Genomic DNA, 22,676 nt, shown 5'->3' with positions numbered 1-22,676 from the left:
GAATGCTTTAATCTGTATGGATGAACAGAGGTTTTTTGTAGCTGCTGCTGCTCTGGAAAACTAAGCCACAGATGAAGGCAAACAACTTAGTTTCTCTCCATCTATAAATCATTATATATAATACTTCTGAGTTTCCCCTAAATCCCATGTAGAGGGAGACTACTTTATTTTGTAATCACAGTCACTGATCTCCTATTGGTCTCTGATCCAATTCTATTCCAACACTCTCTGTTTCAGCATGCTAGGTAGCTGCTAATATCACCTCTATGGAAAGCTGGTCTTATTTTCTTCCCTTCCCACCACCTAATTATCACTACAGCATGCCGTAACTCCAGTTGTACAAAAAGAGAAGGCCCAAGTGTTTTACCAACCCTAGTTCGTCAAAGTGACTCAAGGTGTGTGTGTGTTTATTAACATTAATTATAATTACTCTCCATTTAAAACATTGTCCTTTTTGATGCAGAAAGCCTATTTGTCACATTAATCAATGGAGAGGCAGTGGAGTCAACATCAAGCTTTCTAAAGGATCAGTGCTGCTCCCATTATGATCAACAACAATCTTCCACTGACTTCAGTGAAAATATATTCCAGCCTTAAACACTCCCACATTGCAAGTATATAAAACAAGACTTTTGAATGCAAGATTTGCCTTGAACCTACACCCACTCAACTTTCTTGTGACAGTGGTAAAGAATCTCTTTCTTCTAACTCATTGATGAGCAGCGTGGAAAAGACTATGAATAAAAATAGTGAATGACAATAGAGAGATTTACATAATATTCATAGTGGGCCTAATCCAAAGGCCATTGAAGTCAACTGGAAGTTTTTCATTGTCATAATGGGCTTTGGATCAGGCCAAGTATAATTACTGAAAAATGACTGTACTGTGATTATGGAAATCTATGCACTCTGATTGGCTATCAGCCATTATTAGACACACAGAGTGCAGAGATTCACATACTGTATAATTATAGTAAAACAATCATACAGTAATACTAATCAGACCCCCAGAACCAATCTGAGTTCAGGGAACTGCATAACTAGGGAAGGAGTGGGGGAGGAATATTGTACTTCTGCTTAGGTAACTGTACAACATCTTTGCATTGTGGCTAGCTGAGAAAACTCTGTTTTGTTGAAATCTGAAACATGGGAAGGAATATAAAAGCCTCAGTCAATTTTAGGGCAATCTTGATTTTAAAAATCTGACCCTGACTATTTATAATTCACATATCCCTCCTTTGGGTGGTGATTGCCATTGTAGGAAGCTCACATTCCTGATACAGAGATTAGTAAACATTCTAAATGTAATAACTCTCTCAACCAAACGGCAGTTAAGCAGCTTTTAACTAAGGATATAACTTTCATCCCTGATCTTTGTACTCATTTATGTCCAAAACGTTAAACATAGAAATGCCTTGTAATCTGAATGCCATATAGGCATGCACTGGGGATGGAGAGGGGTTCATATCCAATATCTCAGCATTGGAGTTAGGGCATACATTTTAGCTTTCCATTATTTTCAGATATGTATTTTGCTCATTTTAACCCTTGACTGATTTTTAGCAACAATGAGCAGCCAGCAATTGATTACTGTTAGTTGCACATTTATACATGTTACACACACTACCTATCTTGGTAGGAAACAGGTATCTATCCGATTATTTTTTTTTATATGTGGTTCATTGTTTTTGGGGGACACTTTCATGATTGAGTAGGCCTTTTTTAAAAATCCATGCTTGGGAAGGTGCCAGATTAACAGGCCTGGAAACTAAAATCTTCCACTTTTCTACAAAGCAAGCACACTATGACCAAGACTGTCAAAAATAGCTAGACTCCAAAATCCTTATTTAAGCACCAAATGCATGATCCCAAGCCAATTGAAATCATTAGAAGTCGTTCCCTGGGCTTTGGTTCAGACCTAAAATGGCCTGATTTTTCAACAATACTGAGCATCCATCAGTGAAGCATTTGGAAGTGGTGTACTACACTTTTGCAAATCAGGCGATTTACTTACCCTCCTAAATATGGATTTTAGGAGCTTAATGGTGGGCTGTTACTTTTTGAAAATCTTGATCCATGGCATTGGATCCCCAAGCTTCACCATCTTGCCAGTCAATTTGCCTCAGCCCTGACCTGAGTTTTAGCTTGTCAGGTCTAAGACTGGCTAATTAGAGGTGAGGGTTTGTGATGTGGATACCTCTCTACGAATTGCCCGAGTCATCCAGTCTCTCCCAGCAAACATAAGATGCTGGATTAAATGAGAACTGTTTTGATTGATTATATTGGTAAAATTGAATACAGATGTTTAGAATATTTGCTGTGACATTTCAAAGCTGATAGTTTGGATGAAGAACAGCTGGCTGAAAGACAAAGGTGATGCTGGTAGGCAGAGGAAAGCATTCTGAAGAGTTTGCAGCCATAATCCAGTCTTCTTTGGTAAAAGGTACATCTCCACAATTGGTCAATTTGGCCTACAGTTTAGGAATCCTCTTGGATTTCTTGCTGATGTTAAGCTTTCACATGGCAGCATCCATGGAGAAGGGCTGTCTATGCTCTCCAATTGTTTAGGAGACTTTGTCCCATCCTGGAAGATGATGACCTGGCCCCAGTTATTCATGCCTTTGTCACGTCTCAGCTGGACTACAGCAATGCAATATATCTGGTCAGCAGGCCTTAAGCACTTAGGAAACTCCAACTAGTACAAAATACCACAGAACATCTCAGCAGGAAAGGCTACCAGGTGCACATCAGGCCTGCCCCATCACTCTGTACACCGGTTTCCTAGAGGATGTCAAATCAAGTTCAAGGTCTTGGTCCTTATCCTCAAGACACTCCATGAACTGGGTCCAGGATACCTCAACAACTGTCTAAAGCTCCAGGATGAAAACTGTGGTTGGCAACTTGGCTCCTCTGGCACAGTGGAACTCTCTGCAGTAAGGGTACAGCTCATCTGTGTAGGAGACAGGGCTGTCTTGGGAGGGTGGGGCAACAGTCCTTGACTGTGGAATGAACTCCCCTCAGAACTAAGGACCATCCCAAACCTCACCATCTTCCACTCCAAGTGCAAGGCACGTTTCTTTGACCTGGCCTTCTCCACCATAAATACATAGCAACGTGTATATTGAAAGAAAAAAACCCAACCGCTACCAAAACAAGTCACTCCACTGCACATACTTTTCCCCTGGGGGAGAGGATGAGAGAGCAAACAACATGTGACAGTCAGTCACATATCTTAATACACCGCTGGAAGGTACTCAGACACTACAGTGATGAGCATGGTCTGAGAACCTGTATAGAATAGACTAGCTTCCCCTTTTCTTTTCAGATCTATTTTGTTGGGTTGTATCTCTTTGATTGTTCAGCATGTAAACTTCCATTTAGCTAAGAGAAAACTTATTTTGTCAAACTGTAACCAGCATTGCTGAGTCTTCTGTTGCCTACGAAAAACTGCAGAGTAAGGTGTATTCTTTTCAGGTCACATTACAGTAAGTCTTACAAGTCTTATTGCCTTGTAACCCTTTTTAAGGAATATTCCACCGTGATTGATTCCAGCCTCAAAAAAAAAAAAAGTGTTAATATATTGTTTGGCTGTGTTCCATATTTTTTAGAAGCAGTCCCAGATTCACAGGCACGTTCCAGCTGTTCTGTGTTGCTTTGTTGATGCAAAGCAACTGTAAAGACAGTTTAACTGGCCAGTTAATAGGGGTTTACAGCTGTTTGGTGTTGCATGAGTAGAACAAAGGAGCTGGAGTGTACCAGTAAATCTGGCCGATTGTGTTCAGTGCCACTGTGAAGAGAGTACTGCGGTTGTGTTGCATTTACTGACACAGAACATCATTCTGTTATTTGCAGTTTCCCCTAAAGGAATTCTATGCAAGGGAGGGTTTGATGAACTCCAGGAATATTTATGTAGGGTTTGTTTACACTTCACCCTGTAGGTCTTACACAATACTCCCATTGACTTCATGACATTTTCCCTTTGTGTCCATCCTCACCAAATCTGTTTACATTAAAAACATGAACAAACTCTAGAGTAAGGAATAGTATCCTATAGATCCAACAGCAGGGTATGGATGTCCCCCTTTCCTATGGAAGGAGGTCTCATCCACCTTTGCTACACCATTTCTTTCTTCTTTCAGAACTTTGTGACATTTCTCCACTGCTCTGGAGATCTGTGTGGGAGAATAGGGCAGGGACTAGGCAGAATGGGGACAAGGCAGTGAGGTAATGTCATCACTTTAGTCTTGGGGAGATTACCTGTGGAGGAAAACTGGAAATTGAGATGACTGTGTCCAGATAACAAGGAAATGTTCTGACGAAATAAGGGGATTTTATAAAACAACTAAATGAATTTCAAAGAAAGGGGATCCACAGCCTTGGACTAAGACAATAAAACAAGAAAGCATCCACAATCCCTCAGGTTAACATCTTTTCTGTATTAAGTCTGGCCTATGAGATAGGTTCACTTTTATTTGCAGAGTTAACTCAGGCACTGGGTCAGATTCTTAGATGATGTAAATCCCCATAGCTTCACTGACTTTCAATGAAGCTACGTTGCATGCCACCAGCTGAATATTTGGTCCACAAGCAAATATAATCATTGTTAATTATTAATATTTCATGTATGAAACAGAGTGGATTTTTCTCTAATCACACAGGATACAAACATTCATGAAGAAAAACACCTTTTTTTGTTGTTGTTGTTGATGGACATGTACTTCATCAGTCAAAAAAACAAAAAACAGACAGCATTGCTGTTAGCCAAGACTACACCCATGTAAAAGCAGATATTAATAAGTAGCATCTAGTAGCTTTGCAGATGAACACCTCATGTTTTAGTTCTAACAAGTGTCTGATGATCAAATGAATGCTTATTCTTGGTGTGCTTATGTCACAGAAAGCTGTATTTACCGATTGCTATTTTCAGAGCATGCACCTGGGAATAAGTAACCATAATGTTTTAGCTGAGGGAGCCACATTTGCACTGATATTTAAGGAAGCATGAATGTGGTTTATTCATCTGCTAACTTCATTGTGTGACTTTCGTATGAACAAGAATCCAGCAAGTGTTGATTACTGATTCTTTCCCATTTCAATGGAAAATTGTCTAATATATATTCTTCTGTCAGGTTTATGTGTAATCCATCCTTCAACAAGACCAGGTGCATGAGGATGTACGTAAATGTTATTTTCTCAGGACTGTGGGCTATGGATCCAAGCTGTGGCATTGAAGATGCCCTCTCCCACCCTTACATTCACTCTCATGCCCCAATGCTCAAGGCCATTCCTGTTTAAAAATGAGCACTGAGAGGGCTGAGCTCTTGGCTGTAGTGCTTCAGTTAGCCAGAGATCATGACTCAAACTTGGATCTGCCACATAAGGCAGAGTACAGCAACTAGTCTGGCTGAACTGTGCCGGCCAAATTTAAGCCATCATTGGTGCAGATGTAAGAAAAGAAGCAGCCAGCAGGGGAGCAACATTTGGGCCTCACTCCCTCTCTCCCACCTTCTCCACCTGTGGAACTGACATATTGTCAGTAGCCAGAGTGCTGGAGAGGATATTCTGAACTGGAGGTGAACAGTATTTGTGTATGTTAATGTTCCTTGTCTTGTTAGGATTAGTCGTGTCCCTGGGAGGAGTAACATCCACAGGAGATTTATGGAAAGGTTGTGTGCCTACTTTTAAATACAGGCCCGGTCAGCACTAATGAACACTACCTGGACAAGTATCACCTAGGGTCTGAACTTCATCCCTGACCTTTCATTTAGTTGTAGTTCAGGAGCTTAATAATACAATTGATTTCCATGCTTGTTGTGCAGTGGAAGGCACTTAGACCATTTGTCTTACTCCTACTGTTCATACATTATCTACCAGCAAAAACTTGGCATGAGATTGTGAGGTATTGTTATTAGGATTTGTCTGGGAGACTAGGAAGGGAATAAATCAAAGCAAATGAAATCTAATATAATCAGTGAGAGCTATGCTAAGATTTAGACCCAAATCCAGCAAGGCTCCTAAGCAGATGTTTAAATTTAAGAACAATATTTTCTGTTTTTGTAAGAAGATATGATGATGTGCTATACTTGTGTGACTGTGCCTGTACTAAGTTCAGCAGCTGAGATAAATTTAATAAATAGGATTATTCAAATTCTTAAATTTAAGCCTGTACTTGAGCACTTTGCTGGATCAGGCTATAGGGCTAAAAACTCAGTGGATCATCACTGAGCATAAAAACAAAGCCTGGTCAAACATAGTGTTCCAATCCAATACTGAAGAGTTGAGTGCGACAGCAGTGTCTATAGTAAATACAAATTTGTTCTGTACCGAGGGGTTTGTTTGCTTTCTTTTTCTGACTGTTTGTATGGGAATGTAATGTTTGAAAATGGTGCTGGACTGACAAACTCTGAAGGCTGAAGTTTGCGTGAATTTCCTATACCTCCACTGCATGCTGCATTTCTCATAACATAAGGGCTAGGAGTCACCCAATGAAATTAATAGGCAGCTTGTTTAAAACGAAAAAGAGGAAGTATTTCTTCACACAATGCCCAGTCAACCTGTGGCACTCCTTGCCAGAGGATGTTGTAAAGACCAAGGCTATACCAGGGGACAAAAAAGAACTAGATAAGTTCATGGAGGATAGGTCCATCAATGGCTATTAGCCAAGATTGGCAGGGATTGCTGTTTGCCAGAAGCTGGGAAAGGACAACGGGATGGATCACTTGATGATTACCTGTTTTGTTCATTCCTTCTGAAGCACCTGGCATTGGCCACTGTCTGAAGACAGGATACTGGGCTAGATGGACCATTGGTCTGACCCCATATGGCCATTCTTACATTCTTATGCAAAAGAGAGCTCTGGCTTGTAATGCAGGGACTATTGACCAATTCAGAGACATGGATAGGGACATAACCAGTGGGTGTGTGTCGAGTGCAGGGGCACAAATCCCACACCCTCAGAAGTGAGGGAGGAGGCACTACTACTCTTTCAGATAGCTAGGCTACAAATGCTACTGGGGGCTAAGGCCGTTATTGCACTGTTGGGAGTCAGGAGTGAGAATTGTATCTCTCATCTCTGCACTTCTTGTGCACATAGTCATTTTTCTTAGCATATAATCCATTCAATTGGTTTGTATGCTGATCTCCAGGGTTTAACCCTATATGCCTATAGCAAACGTGTGCTTTCCCTCTGAGGGCTATAAAGTTTTCAGAATTCCAAGCATCACAAGCTCTTAATCTTAGTCATAGGGCTGAATTTTCATTTAAATCATTTTTAGCTTTGCTATGAACAATTTTACACAGAGAAAATTGGCATTTCCATAGTGCTGCAGGGGCAAGAAAGACAGCAGGCAGACTCTTGAAACCGTTACGGCTGTAGTGGTGATGATTCCTGCTGCTTTCCCCACTTATGTGTTATAGTTGTGTATGAAATTCTAAGGCTAGAGTCACACACTGCTATATTAGAAACATTTTCTGCACAGTGCTTTGCATTGTTCATTCTCTGTTCCACTACATTCTCCTTTCCTCTCTACATTTTAGATCATGTTGAAGTTGCATATTATGCTAGTTGTATTTAATGTCAGTTTTCCATAAACTATTTATAAAGCCAACAATTTACACAAAACACAATTTCTAATTGAATTTTTCATTGTTCAGAAGATCTGAGGTTGGCAAATAAGCATTCGGGCCCAATCCAGAATGCAGTGGCAAAGTTTCTATTGGACTTCAATGACAGTAGAATTGGGCCCTTTGACTAAACTATTTTTTCCCCCTGAATACCCTTGTGGAAAAATAACCTTTACAAAATACCAGCCATTGATTCTGGATATTGTAGCAACATTCTTCATAATTAATATCTACTGCTAGTTTCATCACTGATTAAAAGATCATAAACAGTAGCTTATCTGCTGATAAAAAGCTTAATCCTTTCACACCAACTGCATAATCCAGTCAACATCAGTTGATACCCTAATTAGCAACTGTAGCATTGCACACAAATATAACAAAACTGCATGACATAACAGCAAGAAACACAAACTTTCCATACTGTCTAGACTATCTTAGTTTACCAAAGTTAAAATATGAACTGGCTCAAAGTAGTAAATGCGTAACTTGTAAATCAGAACATGTTCTGAAAATATATCCCAAACAAAAAGAATATATACATTTAATTCTAGACAATGTTGTGGCAAAGCTCTTCCTCTACCTTGGAGGGTCCAGCACTTCCTTCTAGCTATAGGTCAGGGAACTGCTTCACCCTTTAGTGTTCTTCTACCCTCTAGTGGTGGGGGAGGGTAATACAACCTCTCTACGATGGCCGCTCCCTGCTGGCTCCCAGTCCTGTCTCTGGTTCTCCGAGGCCCTTGCCTCTTCACTGGGGCTCTTGGGCCTCCAGTGAATGGGCAGTATGGGGGGTGGGGGGTGGTCCCACTCTTGACTCCAGGCCTCAGCCCAGGGACCTTACAAGTAGCAGCCTTGCACTGTGGCTTCAGGAAGGCTGCTAAATTCCCTGGGTTGCTTCCCTGTGTCCCTTGACAATGTTCATACCCTGCTCAGACAGGGGTCCTTCCTGGCCTCCTTGCCAGGGAAGGCTCTTAATCCCTGACAACCCCACAGGTGTGGTAGTGCCCAAACCAAATGTTCAGTTCAATCTTTCCCTTCTGGCAGGGTTTCTTCCCTTAGGCCTCCAGACCTGGGAAAGGTCCTTTGCCCTCTTGGGGCAGGGTTTTTCCCTCCCCCAGTCTTTGCACCTGCAGGGTTCTCTTCTGCCAGCGTTCTGCTCCTTCTCCAAAACCCTCCTGGCTCTTGCTAGCATCTTGCCTGCTCTCACACACTGGTAGCTCACCTCACTCTCACAACTCCAGCCACCCCCTTTCTTTGGAGGGGAGACTTAACAATTCCTGGGCAGGGCCCTGATTGGCTCCAGGTGTGTTAATTAACCAGGAGTAACCCCTGCTCAGCTAACAGGGGAAAAGGGACTTACTGATCCTGGGGCTGATATAGGGGCCGTCTAGCACTCTCCAGTAGCCATCCGGTCTGACCCTGCCACAGTGTTCAAAATCTTCCTGCAGCCAGGCATTCTATCACAGAATATGTTTTTATAGGCCTGGCTCAAATCAACCGTTCCTATGGTGAAGCCAACAGAGGGGGCAATGGGGAGGAGAAAAACTCTTGGTGCTCCCCGGTGGTTTAATTGTTCCTCTGGAAGTAGCTGTGGATCCCTAGAGCCTATGGGTTCTGCATGGATATTAGCGAACAGAGCAGGTATAAGGGGACTTTTGCAAGTGAGGTCTCCAGGTGAAGGAGGAGTGACTACATGACCCTTGTGGTGAGTTTGTTGTCTGTAGTGTGTGTCTGTGGTGTGCTTGCTGCTTAACTGAAGTATACCATGTGGTCTGTTTGGGGGACTGATTGCTGATCCTAGAGACTTGCTAGGCAAGGTTAAGAGCTTCTTACTGAGGCTTTAATCCCCAAGTCCTTTAGCTCTCATCAACCCTTAATCAGTGGATGGGGCGATTCAGGAAGAACCAGGGTTTTAAAAGCCCCTCCTAAGCAACCAGTAGCAGCCAACAGGGGAGTTTTGCAAGTGAATGGAGTGGGGGAATGGAGAGGTGCGGGGAGAAGATACACTTCATTAACATTCTGTAAACTGAAAACAACACACACACACACACACACACACACACACACACACACACACACACACACACACACACACACACACACTAAAAAACAAACAATAAAAGAAGGAGCTGCAGGAGTGAAAAGAGAATGCAGGAAAAAGTCCAGCAACAGAGTGGGGGCTTTCCATTTTATTGCACTGAATGCATCATGTATGATTACCTGCCCTATGGGCAGATAGCGCATGTGTGTATTCAGTACAAGGAGCTCCTGGTCCTCAGAGACCTCATAAGGGTGTTGGAGACCAGGTGGCTGAAATAGAGTAGCTAAGGAAGACAGAGATACACATAGATGAGACTTTCCAAGACACAGTAGAATGATCCCACCACCAGTACAACAGCCTCTGTACTGTTGAGAAGGATGAAAGTCTCAGGGAAGGAGAACATCAAACTGGAGCAGAGGGAAACAATCCCATAGTTGGGACTCTCCTCCCAGATGATCACACCAAGGATATCTCTCCAGGGGAGGGGACGCCAGTTATTAGGAAAAGACAGGTAATAGTAATGGGGGACCCAATCATTAGAAACATAGATAGCTGGGTTTGTGATGACCGGGAGAACTGTATGATGACTTGCCTGCCAGGTGCAAAAGTTGCAGGTCTCTTGAGACATCTAGCCAGACTTATGTGTAGTGCTGGGGAGGAGCTGGTGGTTGTGGTACATATAGGTACCAATGACATAGGGAAGGATAGGAGAGAGGTCCTGGAGGCCAAATTTAGGCTGCTAGGTAAGAGATTGAAGTCTAGAACCTCCATGGTAGCATTTTCTAAAATGCTTCCCGTTCCACACGCATAGCCAGTTAGACAGGCAGAACTGCAGGGTCTCAATATGTGTATGAGATGGTGGAGTAGGGTTTAGATTTATTAGGAACTGGGGAACCTTCTGGGAAAAGGGGAGCCTGTATAGGAAGGATGCATTCCACCTAAACGAAAATGGAACTGGATTGCTGGCATGTAAAATTAAAAAGGTCATAGAGCGGTTTTCAAACTAAAGGCTTGGGGAAAGCCAACAAGTGCAGAGGAGCACATGGTTCGGATAGACACATCCCTTAGGGGAGAAACTAGTAATTGAGATTCTCTATATCCTAGTAAGGAGGAGAGGATGGAAGATGATAAAATATGGGTAGGATCTGATGAGAAACAGTCAAATGAAAAGTTCCAGAGGGGTAGCCATGTTAGTCTGTATACAGCAAAAACGAGAGTCCTGTAGCACCTTAAAGACTAACAAATTCCTGCAGGCATAAGCTTTCGTGGGCTGCAACCCACTTCGTTTCCATTTCATGCATCTGACGAAGTGGGTTTCAGCCCACGAAAGCTTATGCCTGCAGGAATTTGTTAGTCTTTAAGGTGCTACAGGACTCTCGTAGTCAAATGAAAGAGTCACATTCAATTACATCACATAATGGCAGACAGCTAAAAAGTGACAATGTTTTAAAGTGATTATATATAAATTCTAGAAGTTTAAATACTAAGATGGGTGAACTTGAGTGCCTTGTATTAAATGAGGATATTGATATAATAGGCATCAGAGAAACTTGATGAAATGAGGATAATCAATGAGACACAGTAATACCAGGGTACAAAACATATCAGACTGGTGGGGGGGTGACATTATATGTGAAAAGAAAGCATAGAGTCCAATGAAATAATCTGAAATGAACCAAACTGTTCCATAGAATCTCTATAGATAGTACTTCCATGCTTGAATAATAATACAGCAGTAGCAATATACTACTGACCACCTGACCAGGATGGTGATAATGACTGTGAAATGCACAGGGAGATTAGAGGGGCTATAAAATAGATAGATAATAATAATAAATGGGGGATTTCAACTATCCCCATGTTGATTGGGTACATGCCACCTCAGGACAGGATGAAGAGATAAAGTTTCTTGACACCTTAAATGACTGCTTCTTGGAGCAGCTAGTCCTGGAACCCACAAGAGGAGAGGTGATTCTTGATTTAGTCCTCAGTGGAGCACAGGATCTGGTCCAAGAGATGAAAATACCTGAACTGCTTGGTAATAGTGGCCATAACATAATAAAATTTAATTAAAAAAACATAGTAAGAGGACCAAAGAAGTGTCACCCTGGCTAAACAACAAAGTAAAAGAAGCAGTTAGAGGCAAAAAGGCATCTTTTAAAAAAGTGGAAGTTAAATCTTATTAAGGAAAATAGAAAGGAGCATAAACCCTGGCAAGTGAAGTGTAAAAAGAATTTGAAGAATATCTAGCCAAAAACTCAAAAAGTAACAGCAAAAAAAATTTTTAAGTGCATGAGAAGCAGGAAGCCTGCTAAACAACTAGTGGGGCCACTGGACAATCAAGATGCTAAAGGAGCACTCAAGGAAGATATGGCAATTGCAGAGAAACTAAATTAATTTTTTGTATCGGTCTTCACGGCTGAGGACATGAGGGAGATTCCCAAACCTGAGCCACTCTTTTTAGGTGACAGATCTGAGGAACTGTCCCAGATTGAAGTGTCATTAGAGGAGGTTATGAAACAAATTAATAAATTAAACAATAAGAAGTCACCAGGACCACATGGTATCCACCCATGAATTCTGAAGGAGCTCCAATGTGAAATTGCAGAACTACTAACTGTGGTATGTAACCGATCATTTAAATCAGCTTCTGTACCAGATGACTGGAGAATAGCTAATGTGACGTCAATTTTTAAAAAAAGCTCCAGGCAATTACAGGCCAGTAAATCTAACTTCAGTACCAGGCAAATTGGTTGAAACTATAGTAAAGAACAGAATTATCAGACACATAGATGAATACAATTTGTTGGGGGAAGAGTCAAAATGGTTTTTGTAAAGGGAAATCATGTCTTACCAATCTACTAGAATTCTTTGAGGGGATCAACAAGCTTGTGACAAGGGTGATCCAAGGGATATAGTGTACTTAGATTTTCAGAAAGCTTTTGGCAAGGTCTCTCACCAAAGGCTCTTAAGCAAAGTAAGCTCTCATGGGATAAGAGGGAAGTCCTCTCCTGTGTCCTCAGTGACTGGTTAAAAGAGAGGAAACAAAGGATAAGAATAAATGGTCAATTTTCAGAATAGAGAGAGGTAAATAGTGGTGTCCCCCAGGGGTCTGTACTGGCACCAGTACTGTTCAACATATTCATAAATGACCTGGAAAAAGGGGTAAACAGTGAGGTTGCAAAATTTGCAGATGATACGAAACTACTCAAGATCATTAAGTCCAAAGCAGATGGTGAAGAGTTACATAGGGATCTTACAAAATTGGGTGAGAGAGCAACAAAATGGCAGATGAAATTCAATGTTGATAACTACAAAGTAAAGCACACTGGAAAACATAATCCCAACTATACATATAAAATGACGGGGTCTAAATTAGCTGTTACCACTCAAGAAAGAGATCTTGGAGTCATTGTGGATAGTTCTCTGAAAACATCCACGCAATGTGCACCATCAGTCAAAAAGCTAACGGAATGTTGGGAATCTAGTCTATGCTGGTGACTGAATCTCTCCCTGGGTGGCCTTCAATATAGTTGAACTAGAGCATACATAGCTGTTAAACCCAGAACTGATCCTCTGAGTTCCTGCACTGTCAAGGTAGTTAAGCACTGGAATAAATTGCCTAGGGAGGTTGTGGAATCTACGTCACTGGAGATTTTTAAGAGCAGGTTAGACAAACGCTTGTCAGGGATGGTCTAGATAATATTTGGACCTGCCATAAGTGCAGGGAACTGGACTAGAGGACCTCACGAGGTCCCTTCCAGTCCCACAATTCCTATTTTATACTGCCAAAAAGTGAGGCTGGAACAGAGAATTGCACCCTTATCTTATTTACCAAAATAACTTCAAATATGTCAAAGACTCTTGTACGCAGTGATGACTAAGGCAATGGAAAGCATGATGTTGTCATTAAATAAGCATTTTTGAGTACTAGGAGCACAAGAAAGTTACCCACCCCTTGAATAACCTAAAAGAGACCAAAGGGAGTTTAAAAAAAAAAACAACCAAAACATTCTAGCCCCCTCTGCATTTTTGGTATGAATTTCAGCCCAAAGAGTAACTCTTTCAAAAAGTTATAACTGCATGTAAATAAGTTAATTCACTAGGATGTCTTCTCAATAATAGATGCCACAGCTCCGAGTAATCACGAGTGAGCCTTTAGCACAAGCGTGTCAGATTCTCAGCTGATGTAAGTCAGAACAGCTCCACCAGAGTCAGCTGAGAAGCTAACTCAGCATTTCTATTTGACCTGTTTGACCTGAAAGACTTATACATTTTATATGGCTGATCACTGATCTTTGAAGATGGAGTATAATGGAGCACACATCTCCCCTCCCTAAAGTGAGATACCTACTCTTTTGAACCAACAGAGCATAGGAGTTTGAAGAAGAAAGAAGGACTTGACTTTCCCCACCTGGGGCTTTGTGCAATCATTTACTCCAGTACAAACTGGGTGTAAAATGCTACCAAGTCAGAATGAGAACATTTTACACCCACCTTGTTTAGGTGGAATTGATTGCAGCAAGCTTGGAATGCACTAGTAGTTTGATGGGTTGTACATTATTTGGGTCATATTTTGATTAGAAATGGGCTTGAGCTTCTGCATTCAGATCCAGAATCAAAGTTCTTCAAAATTTAAGGTGTTCATATGTAAGATTGGGTGTCTGGCTCATTGCTAATATTGACATTTACATAGAATCATAGAAGATTAGGGTTGGAAGGGACCTCAGAAGGTCATCTAGTCCAACCCTCTGCTCAAAGCAGGACCAACCCCAACTGAATCATCCCAGCCAGGGCTTTGTCATGCAGAATAGAAAAATTGGCTCTTTTGCAGATTCCTACAAGCAACCCTTGGTGGAACAACTGATATATCTATCTGGGCCCCATCACTACAGTAGCGGAGAATCTATATAAGATCAACTTTTCTCCAAAAAATAATAGAGCAAATGGCCAGAATCATAATGGTCCCTTCGACCTTAAAGTCTATGATCAAGGCATTCTGACGTTGATATGGCTTGGAAGCATAATTGCTGCTCTATCTCAAAAGGGTCTGATTGTCTCTGTGATAGTAGTGAGAATCAGCATGGTCCAGTAAATAGGGCATGAGACTGGGAGTCTGGAAGCCCTGGGGTAAAATCCTGGCTCCATTGCAATAAATCATAAAACTTCTATTGACTAATGGAGCCAGGATTTAATTCCTGGAGTCTATTCCTAGCTCTTCCACTGACCTGCTGTGTGACCTTGGACAAGTTACATGATCTCTCTGTGCCTCAGTGTCCCCTTAGACTCTCATAGTGTGTAAGCTCTTTGGGGCAGGGACTGTGTTTTAATGGCTCTGAGCACAACAGGGCCCAATTTCAGTTTAGGCCTCTAAGCACCACTGTAACCCAGACTAATAATAAATACTGTGATAAGGTAATTGTGGGCATTTTGTTTCACAGTGAGGTTATGATCAGAAAAGTGACTATGAAAAACAGCAGTTTTAATTTAAGAAATTTGCTCCCTGCCTGTATTTAGAATGCTTTAGTGACCAAAGTAAGTGTGAATGAAGTGATGTACTACAGTACCACCTGCTTTATTACAGTTTAGTTCATTTTTAAAGCCAAAGTGAGGTTAAAAAGAATATTCAGGAGCCCAACCATCTTGTCAGTTGCATGCACACAACTGAAATTGATTCCCATAGTAGCTGCAGGGGGACTGTTCATTGGACTTTCCCTAAAACAAAGTAACTGCTTTGGACTGACTACCTTTAAATCAAGAGATTCATTCTTGCAGGAACTTCCACCTTTAGTCTCCATATGTTTTTTAACACTTTTGTTTCAGCTTAAAATGATGTTTTGTAGTCTAGAAACATCTACAAAAATCATTATTTAACTATGAGTAAGAAAATTACTTCATATTTATTAAAGAGGAAGCCAATGTTCCAATATGTACATCTGCTAATGAAGTGTAGAAGAGTTTAAATGAGCTGTCAAATTGTGCCTTTATTTTTTCCTTCTTCGTAATCTATAAACTGGGATAAAAATCATATATGATGAATATTGGCTTTATGTTCATAAACCTCTACAGCTTCCAAATAGCCTTTGTTACAATGAGCGTTTCCCTCACTCTAAAGCATACCAGAAAATATCTTGCAAAAGAAATCAATCTGAAAGTATAATGAATCTAAAAATATTATATAATAAAAATCCAAAACTATAATTTTATAAATATAATGGATCCAAATGAGGATTTTTTGAAATAAGAGATATTTAGGGTGGGTGAGTGGGTACACTTAACTTTCCACCTTTTTCTCCTAAGCCCCTCCAAACAAAAAAACAAAAACAGAAGGCTAGCTCTGCTAATCTGATCATATATCAGTTCAGTTGTAAAATGGGTTAGACATATTTATGTGCACAGAAGCCACATAAACCATCTACTAAATGAAGCTGGATGAATTATATAAATAGCACTCATTTGATTCCAATTATAAATTACACAGTTTTCTAATTGATGATAAGAAAATGTTTACTGTCTACCAGGAACTGGGAATATATCAGATATACTATTGTCTCCTGTGATTTTGTGTATATAGTTACTTTTTATTGTAAGCACAAACATGCTTTATTTTTTAAAAATGGTTCTGAGAAGGAAGCTGAAAATATTCAATATTCCTTCTATTGTAAGGAACTTGAAATCTAAACAATAAAGAAACCGGAATGTACAGATGTATTTTCCTTTCCATATTTGTTCTTCCATATTTTACAGCTATCAAGCTGGTATTTTAGGAAGTAATGTTCCTGCTTATGTTTTAGATTTTTGGTCACTTAGGGACTGGTTGTCAAAGGGGGCAGATGCATAATGGGGCATCATTTTGTCTTTTCTCCCTATCATAGTATAGCTATGCTGGTCTGATGTTATCCTGCAAAATAGGTGCCTCTTCTGCTGTGCATGACATGCACATTTTCTCTTGAATTGGGGATGGTTCTAGCCAAAAACAAAACAAAACAACTAACCTATATAATACCATCAGTAAAAGAAAGATCAGTAGAAAAAGCATTGAGCATGAATCAATGCTGCGTTGAGTTGGAATAATCTGCAGTCTTCTAAATACATGATTCTGTAGTAATGCCTGCTGCCTATGACTGGAGCACCTTTCTTGCCACCAGTCATGCAGAAACGTATCTGAACACATATAGAGGGAGATGATTTTTAACATGAGGCTCTCCAGCTCATTAGTTAACGTCTCATACCTGTTATTGAATCAGGAACAACTCAAAAATCTGCCATTGTTAATGGTGTTTAAACGCCTCTGCAATTTTGATGGACTCAAGGAGCCACCTACAATGAATACCCAAAAGTATCACTTTTCACAGGAGATAAAATAGCTAAGTATCCAAAGTTCATCTAAAATCATAATGAAGTAAGGTGTACTAGTCCCGTTAGGATTTGATAGTTCATCAGTATAATACATGTAGGGTATAGGTCAATAATCAGCAAATCATTCACAGGGAGCACACACACCAAATTCTGCAAACCATAACTTCAGTCTGCAGAATGTTATGTACTTACATAAGAAATTGCAGTGACTCCAGACAGACCAGTCACATGGTTTTAAATTGCTCATGTATCTACAAGTTTGTAGGATTTGGGAATCAAGCAGTTTTTCTAGAACAATCTAGAGGCATCCTATGCTGTCCCCACTATGAACTATCACATGTAGTCTGTGGTTATGATGGGAATAGACTGATTAAATCTTAAATGGTGCCTGGCTCACATCTGTGTCTCCTCAGCAAGTAATTTCCTTTCTCCTCTCCCCAAACCATGAAGCTTCTGATTCTTCTTTGAAAGAAAATCTACGTTAAAGAAATGCAGAGTCAGACCCATGACCAATCAACTCCTAGCCTTTCCCCTTTACTATGGTCTAAGAAACAGATTTTCAAAATTTTTCAATATCCACAATGGAAGCCAAATTCTTAAAAGAGCTTATCTCCCATTTATACACTCTAAGGCAGCATGCACATTCACCAGCTGGGGACAGAAAGGAGGCAGCATAAAAGTCCCAACTACAGGTCACTTCACCCCTTTTTCCTTAGAAGTGGTTTTATTCCCAAAAACAAAACTCAGAAGCGCAACAGATCAACACCACTACTGGATAATAGCCACTGGGAGCTTCCCAGCTACAGTTAGCTGAGAGAAGAGAGAACACACCTATTCCTCATAATAGCCTTCTTTGAACCCACTTCTACTCAAATCAGCTACATCATAGGGAGGAATCTGTTAACCCCTTACATGCTGGAGTGCCTTTACACCTTGTCACAGAACCTCAGTGACGTGATGGATTTTCCCAGCGGCTTCCAAGAAGAACAGTTCAGAGCAATCTGATTCGGAGTTCTTCTGAAAATCTGGCCGTAATGACACCTGGTGAGTTTTTTTTTTTTTTTGCAGAACTTAATTTTTTTCCCTTATTTTGGTTTTTGCAGCCCATGGGATCGGAGCGGATGGAGATGCGTAAACGGCAGATGTCTGTGACCCAGGAGACACCAAGCTCCACACAGGCACAGCATGGCATTGGGAATCGAGCTTCCAATGCCTGCTGCTTCTGTTGGTGCTGCTGTTGCAGCTGCTCCTGGTATGTCTTTTGGTCTCTCAACTCAAACCTGCAGGGGTGAGTGACAGCCAGTGGTCAGGACAACATAAGCAATACAGCACTTGGGGCAATAATACAAGCCTAGAAGAATAGGAAAAAGATGGTTATGCTGAGCCCTGGATGCAGTCTTCAGCTCCAGTTCTTGTGAGTTTTCCACTGAAATAATGAAGAACGTAAAAAGAGTTCTATATACCAGCATCAGCTGGGGGGGAGGAGGGAAGAGGAGTTAAGACAGCACTTGAAATAAAAAGGTATGCAATTCTTTTCTTAGCACTGCTCTAGGCTGCACTCACATCAAGGTAGCAATTTCCTTGTTACTAAAGCACCACTCATGTGCTTGATGTTGTACAAGACAGAACAGTCCCAGCACCAAAAAAGCTTACAGTCTTAGTAAGAGTACACAAGACACACCAGGAGGCGCAGAAGAGGGAAAGACTAGCATTTAAAAATTATTATTATTTCTAAGTCATGTATTTTGGGTACCGCACAAGAAATGAGTCTTTAGAAGAGATTTGGAATGGAACAAAACAAAGACGACATTGATTTTCAGAGGTACTAAGTACCTGCAGTTCCTGATAAGTCTATGGGTCAACTTCAGGTATCCAAGTCTGAAAATGCTGGCCTCTATACATAAGGAGCTGTGCTAAAAAGGCTTGGAGATGGTTGTAGGAGAAATGGAACATTAAGGTTGGCATCATTCATGAAGCAAGAAGATTCCTGTAGTGAAAGTAGATCTGTTAATGAGCCCTTATTTACTTCAAGAAAAAACTATATTTAAATCCCTTGGAACAGACCATTTAAATTTTGCACCCTATATGATATAGTTAGATCAACCTAACCATTGGTGCAGACATGATTAGGTTGATGGAAGAATTCTTCTGTTGACCTAGCTACCACCTCTTGAAGAGGTGATTTAACTACATCAGTGTAGGAAGCACCTATACTGAGGCATTACAGTGGCATGGCTGCAGTGCCATAGGGTATGTGTACACCCTAAGAGATGTTCTAGCTCCAACAGATGTTATGGTCTTGAGGCAGAAATTACTGACTGTGTTCTATGGCCTGTGTTATAAAGAAGTCAAACTAGATAATAAGGGTCCCTTTTTACCTTTAAAATCTATGCATTTTGGCCCACTAAGACAAATTGAAATTAGTCTGAGATGTTAGGTTCCTAATTTTGCTTCCTTGCATTAAAATTCTATTCTCACTCAAATGTAGAAAAAACATGGCTCAGGCATGGCAGTATTATCCCAATTTTACAGACAAAGAGACTGATACACAGAGACACTGAGTGACTTGTCCAGTGTCACAAAGCAAGTGGGATAGAGGTAGGAATTCAGAACCCAGATCTCCTGGCTCCTGATTTTGTGCTTTAACCAGGAGACAATGCGCCAACTCACTTAAAAATAAAAGAGCAAATTGTTTGTGAGGGGTAGAGATAGATGTGAACTAGTGCAGGGTCTTTTTCTATGAGAATGATTATGCTCATGTTAATTAGCATTGTAAAGTATAAGATTCTGGCAACTGCAGAAAGCTTTTTAAGCCATCAGATCTTTATATGCTATGTGCACTAAAGGAATTAGATACTAATGCTAAACAAAAATAATCAGCTGCAGGCAACTATAACATTGGGCTACTTTCAACTATGGCTTTTTGGATTGCTAGAAATGGCCAAATTAAAATTATTCCTCTAGAACCGAGAGGAAGGCAACAAGTGCAACCACCAATGGAAGCGTGTAAGATGGGTTCAAATCAGTCAATGAGGTTCTTATTTTCTCTAAGAAATCTCACTGGCTATTAGATTGACCTGACAGAATATCCAGTTTTGCATTTAAGGTCCAGACTCACTAAAATAGAATAATTACATAGAGAGGATCACTGCAGAGCTTTGGGACATTTGGTTCCTGGAAGGTGTCATAAGAACAGGTTAAAAATTAATTTGTACAGGGACAGTTCTTGCAAGATGGAGAACTACCAGTGGGAGTTAAGGGCACTCAGCACATCAGAGGATTAGACCTATATTTAGTTTTTCCACTTACAATAGGTTTTGCTTTCTTGACTAAATATGAGGCTGCCATCCCCTTGTTCATTCCAGGAATTCATATTTTAGTAGTGTGTCAGTCAGTCTTATCACAAACTAAAATAGCCATCTTTTTTTTTGAAGTTGGTATTTTCCTTGATAAGTCACTTGTCAAATTATAGTGGAACCTTACTGTACCTTTAGTGATGAAAATTGATTGTCAGTGAATCTGCAGCACTGTATACCAATCAATGGAGCTGCATGCGGCTATGACCCCACTACACCCATTCATTTTTATGATCCACTATTTGTGGACACAGTAAATCTCTGTTGCTGTGCATAGATTTGCAAGACTGAAGTCTTTGTTCTTGAAGTTTCTTTATCTCCACATTCAGATAGAAGTGGGTAAACTTCTGGGTCCAAAAGCAAAGTGGCCAGCCTGTATACGAAACAGTTACTTAGTTTAACAGTGATTCTTCGAGATGTGATACAGATGTGTATTCCACCTAGTGCATGCACACCAGAGCCAGAGAATTTTGCCTAGCAACACTGAATGCTGTGACTTCAATGGACCTCTGTAACTTCTTCGGCAAACTCAGCCCATTGCAGCGGTGCAGCTGGAGCAGCTGTCAGCCCCTAACCCAGTAGTAGAGGCCTGGGGGCAGAGCAGCACCTGACAGTCAGCCCCCGGAGTAGGAGCAGCAGCCCCTGGGAGTGAGGCTGCGGTCAGCTCCCGATGCTGCTGGAGCAGTTATTATTGAAAATTGTATTGTATTTTGTTAGTTGAACACAAAATGATGGCTAATCCTGAGAATTTTATCTGATGTAATTTACCTCCTGCAGTGTAAGAATTACTGATAGAAAACCTCACTCCGAAGGTTGAGGTGGAGGGAATGTGTGTGCAAAATAGTGTATTAGAGAATATAGGCCACCTATAAATTTAATTTTTTTATATTTCAAATGTAACATTTTGATTAGCTTCAAAGTCAATTTCTATTAAAAGGAAAAAACTACTTGAGAAGGGAAAAAAAGTACCTATAGAGGGGCAGTGCTTGCGTCTTGTAGCCACCCCTCTCCCAGTTATATGAGATAGCACCGCCCCAACCCCCCCTCAGTTTCTTCGCAGACCTGGAGACTAGACTCTGATGCAGAGGAGATGGAGGCTGGGTCATGGAGTACATGTCTGCATCACATCTCAAGGAACCACAGTTACAGTAAGTAACCATTTCTTCTTCTTCGAGTAGATGCAGTCGTGTATTTCACTTTGGTGACTCACAGGCAGAACTCTGGGATGCTGGGCTCAGAGTCTACCTAAACAAGGACTGCAGGACCACCCTCCAAAAACTTGCATCCTTTGTGGAAGATGTGATGGTGGCATAATGGTTCGTAAATATGCATATGAACAATCAGGCAGCAGTCCTGCAAACATCCAATATTGAGACATCACTCAGAAATACTACTGATGTAGCTTGCACTCTTATAAAATGAGCTCACACCTGCTGAGGAAGCAGAGCTGAAATTGTTTCATATGCAGTCTTGGTACAGGATGTTACCCATTTAGAAATCATCTGTGAAGAGACTGCTTGCCTCTTCATATGATCTGCATATGACACAAACAGGCAAGGTGAGGCATGAAATGGTTTAGTCCTGTCCAGATAGAAGGCTAGATGTTGCCTGACATCTAATGTATGGAGATGCTGCTCCTCCGGAGATGAATGCAGCTTAGGAAATAACCCAGGTAAATATACTTCCTGGTTCAAATGAAACAGAGACCACCTTGGACAAAAAGTTTGGGTGTGGTCATAATGTCACTTTGTCTTCACAGAACTATGTATAAGGAGGCTCTGCCATCGGAGCTTACAACTTTCACACACTTCTTGTGGATGTTATCACTATAGGAACAGAGTTTTCTGACATAAAAGTGGAAAGGGACAAGATGCCAAGGGCTCAAACGGAGGTCCCATTAAAGCTGCTAGGACTGTGTTAAAGTCCCACAGAGGAACCAGCTGTCAGACCAGAGCATGGAGATGAAGCCCTTTTAAGAAATTTGCTTCCATGGCATTGGAGAAGATGGATTGTCCCTGAATGCAAGGATGAAATACCAATACTGCTGCCAGATGCCCATTCAATGAGCTAAGCCCAAGTCCTGATGACTTAAGATGCAGCAGGCACTCCGAGATATTCTGGATAGAAAGCAGTGTTGGTTGAATTCCGTGGGCCAAAGATCACACCGAAAACCACTTCCATTTTGTTGAATAGGCCATTCTGGTAGAGAGCTTTCTACAGTTCAGTAAGACCTGTTGAACTAGCAATCAAACACCACACTTCCTCCTCATTTAGCCACAAAGCAGACATGCTGTGAGATG

General features: G+C 41.0%; 1 protein-coding gene across 3 annotated transcripts in view; it reads left to right on the top strand.

Annotated features, from left to right (window-relative positions):
* The window catches only part of RGS20 (regulator of G protein signaling 20), a 39,986-nt gene that overhangs the window by 6,712 nt on the left and 10,598 nt on the right, over positions 1-22,676 (top strand). For 2 of the 3 annotated variants that reach the window (XM_067553776.1, XM_067553775.1), the window contains exon 2: positions 18,124-18,272. The exons of the other annotated variant lie outside the window; for it this stretch is intronic. In XM_067553776.1, coding sequence (XP_067409877.1) covers positions 18,127-18,272 — 146 coding nt within the window. In that variant the 5' untranslated portion in view covers positions 18,124-18,126. The remainder of the gene's footprint in view (positions 1-18,123; positions 18,273-22,676) is intronic. 3 annotated transcript variants of the gene reach the window in all.

Source organism: Emydura macquarii, unplaced genomic scaffold, assembly GCF_026122565.2.
Source record: "Emydura macquarii macquarii isolate MOO-44397 ecotype Brisbane River unplaced genomic scaffold, CSIRO-AGI_Emac_v2 contig_1477, whole genome shotgun sequence".
NCBI classification, from domain to species: Eukaryota; Metazoa; Chordata; order Testudines; family Chelidae; genus Emydura; species Emydura macquarii.
This window is presented reverse-complemented; position numbering and strand designations above follow the sequence as displayed.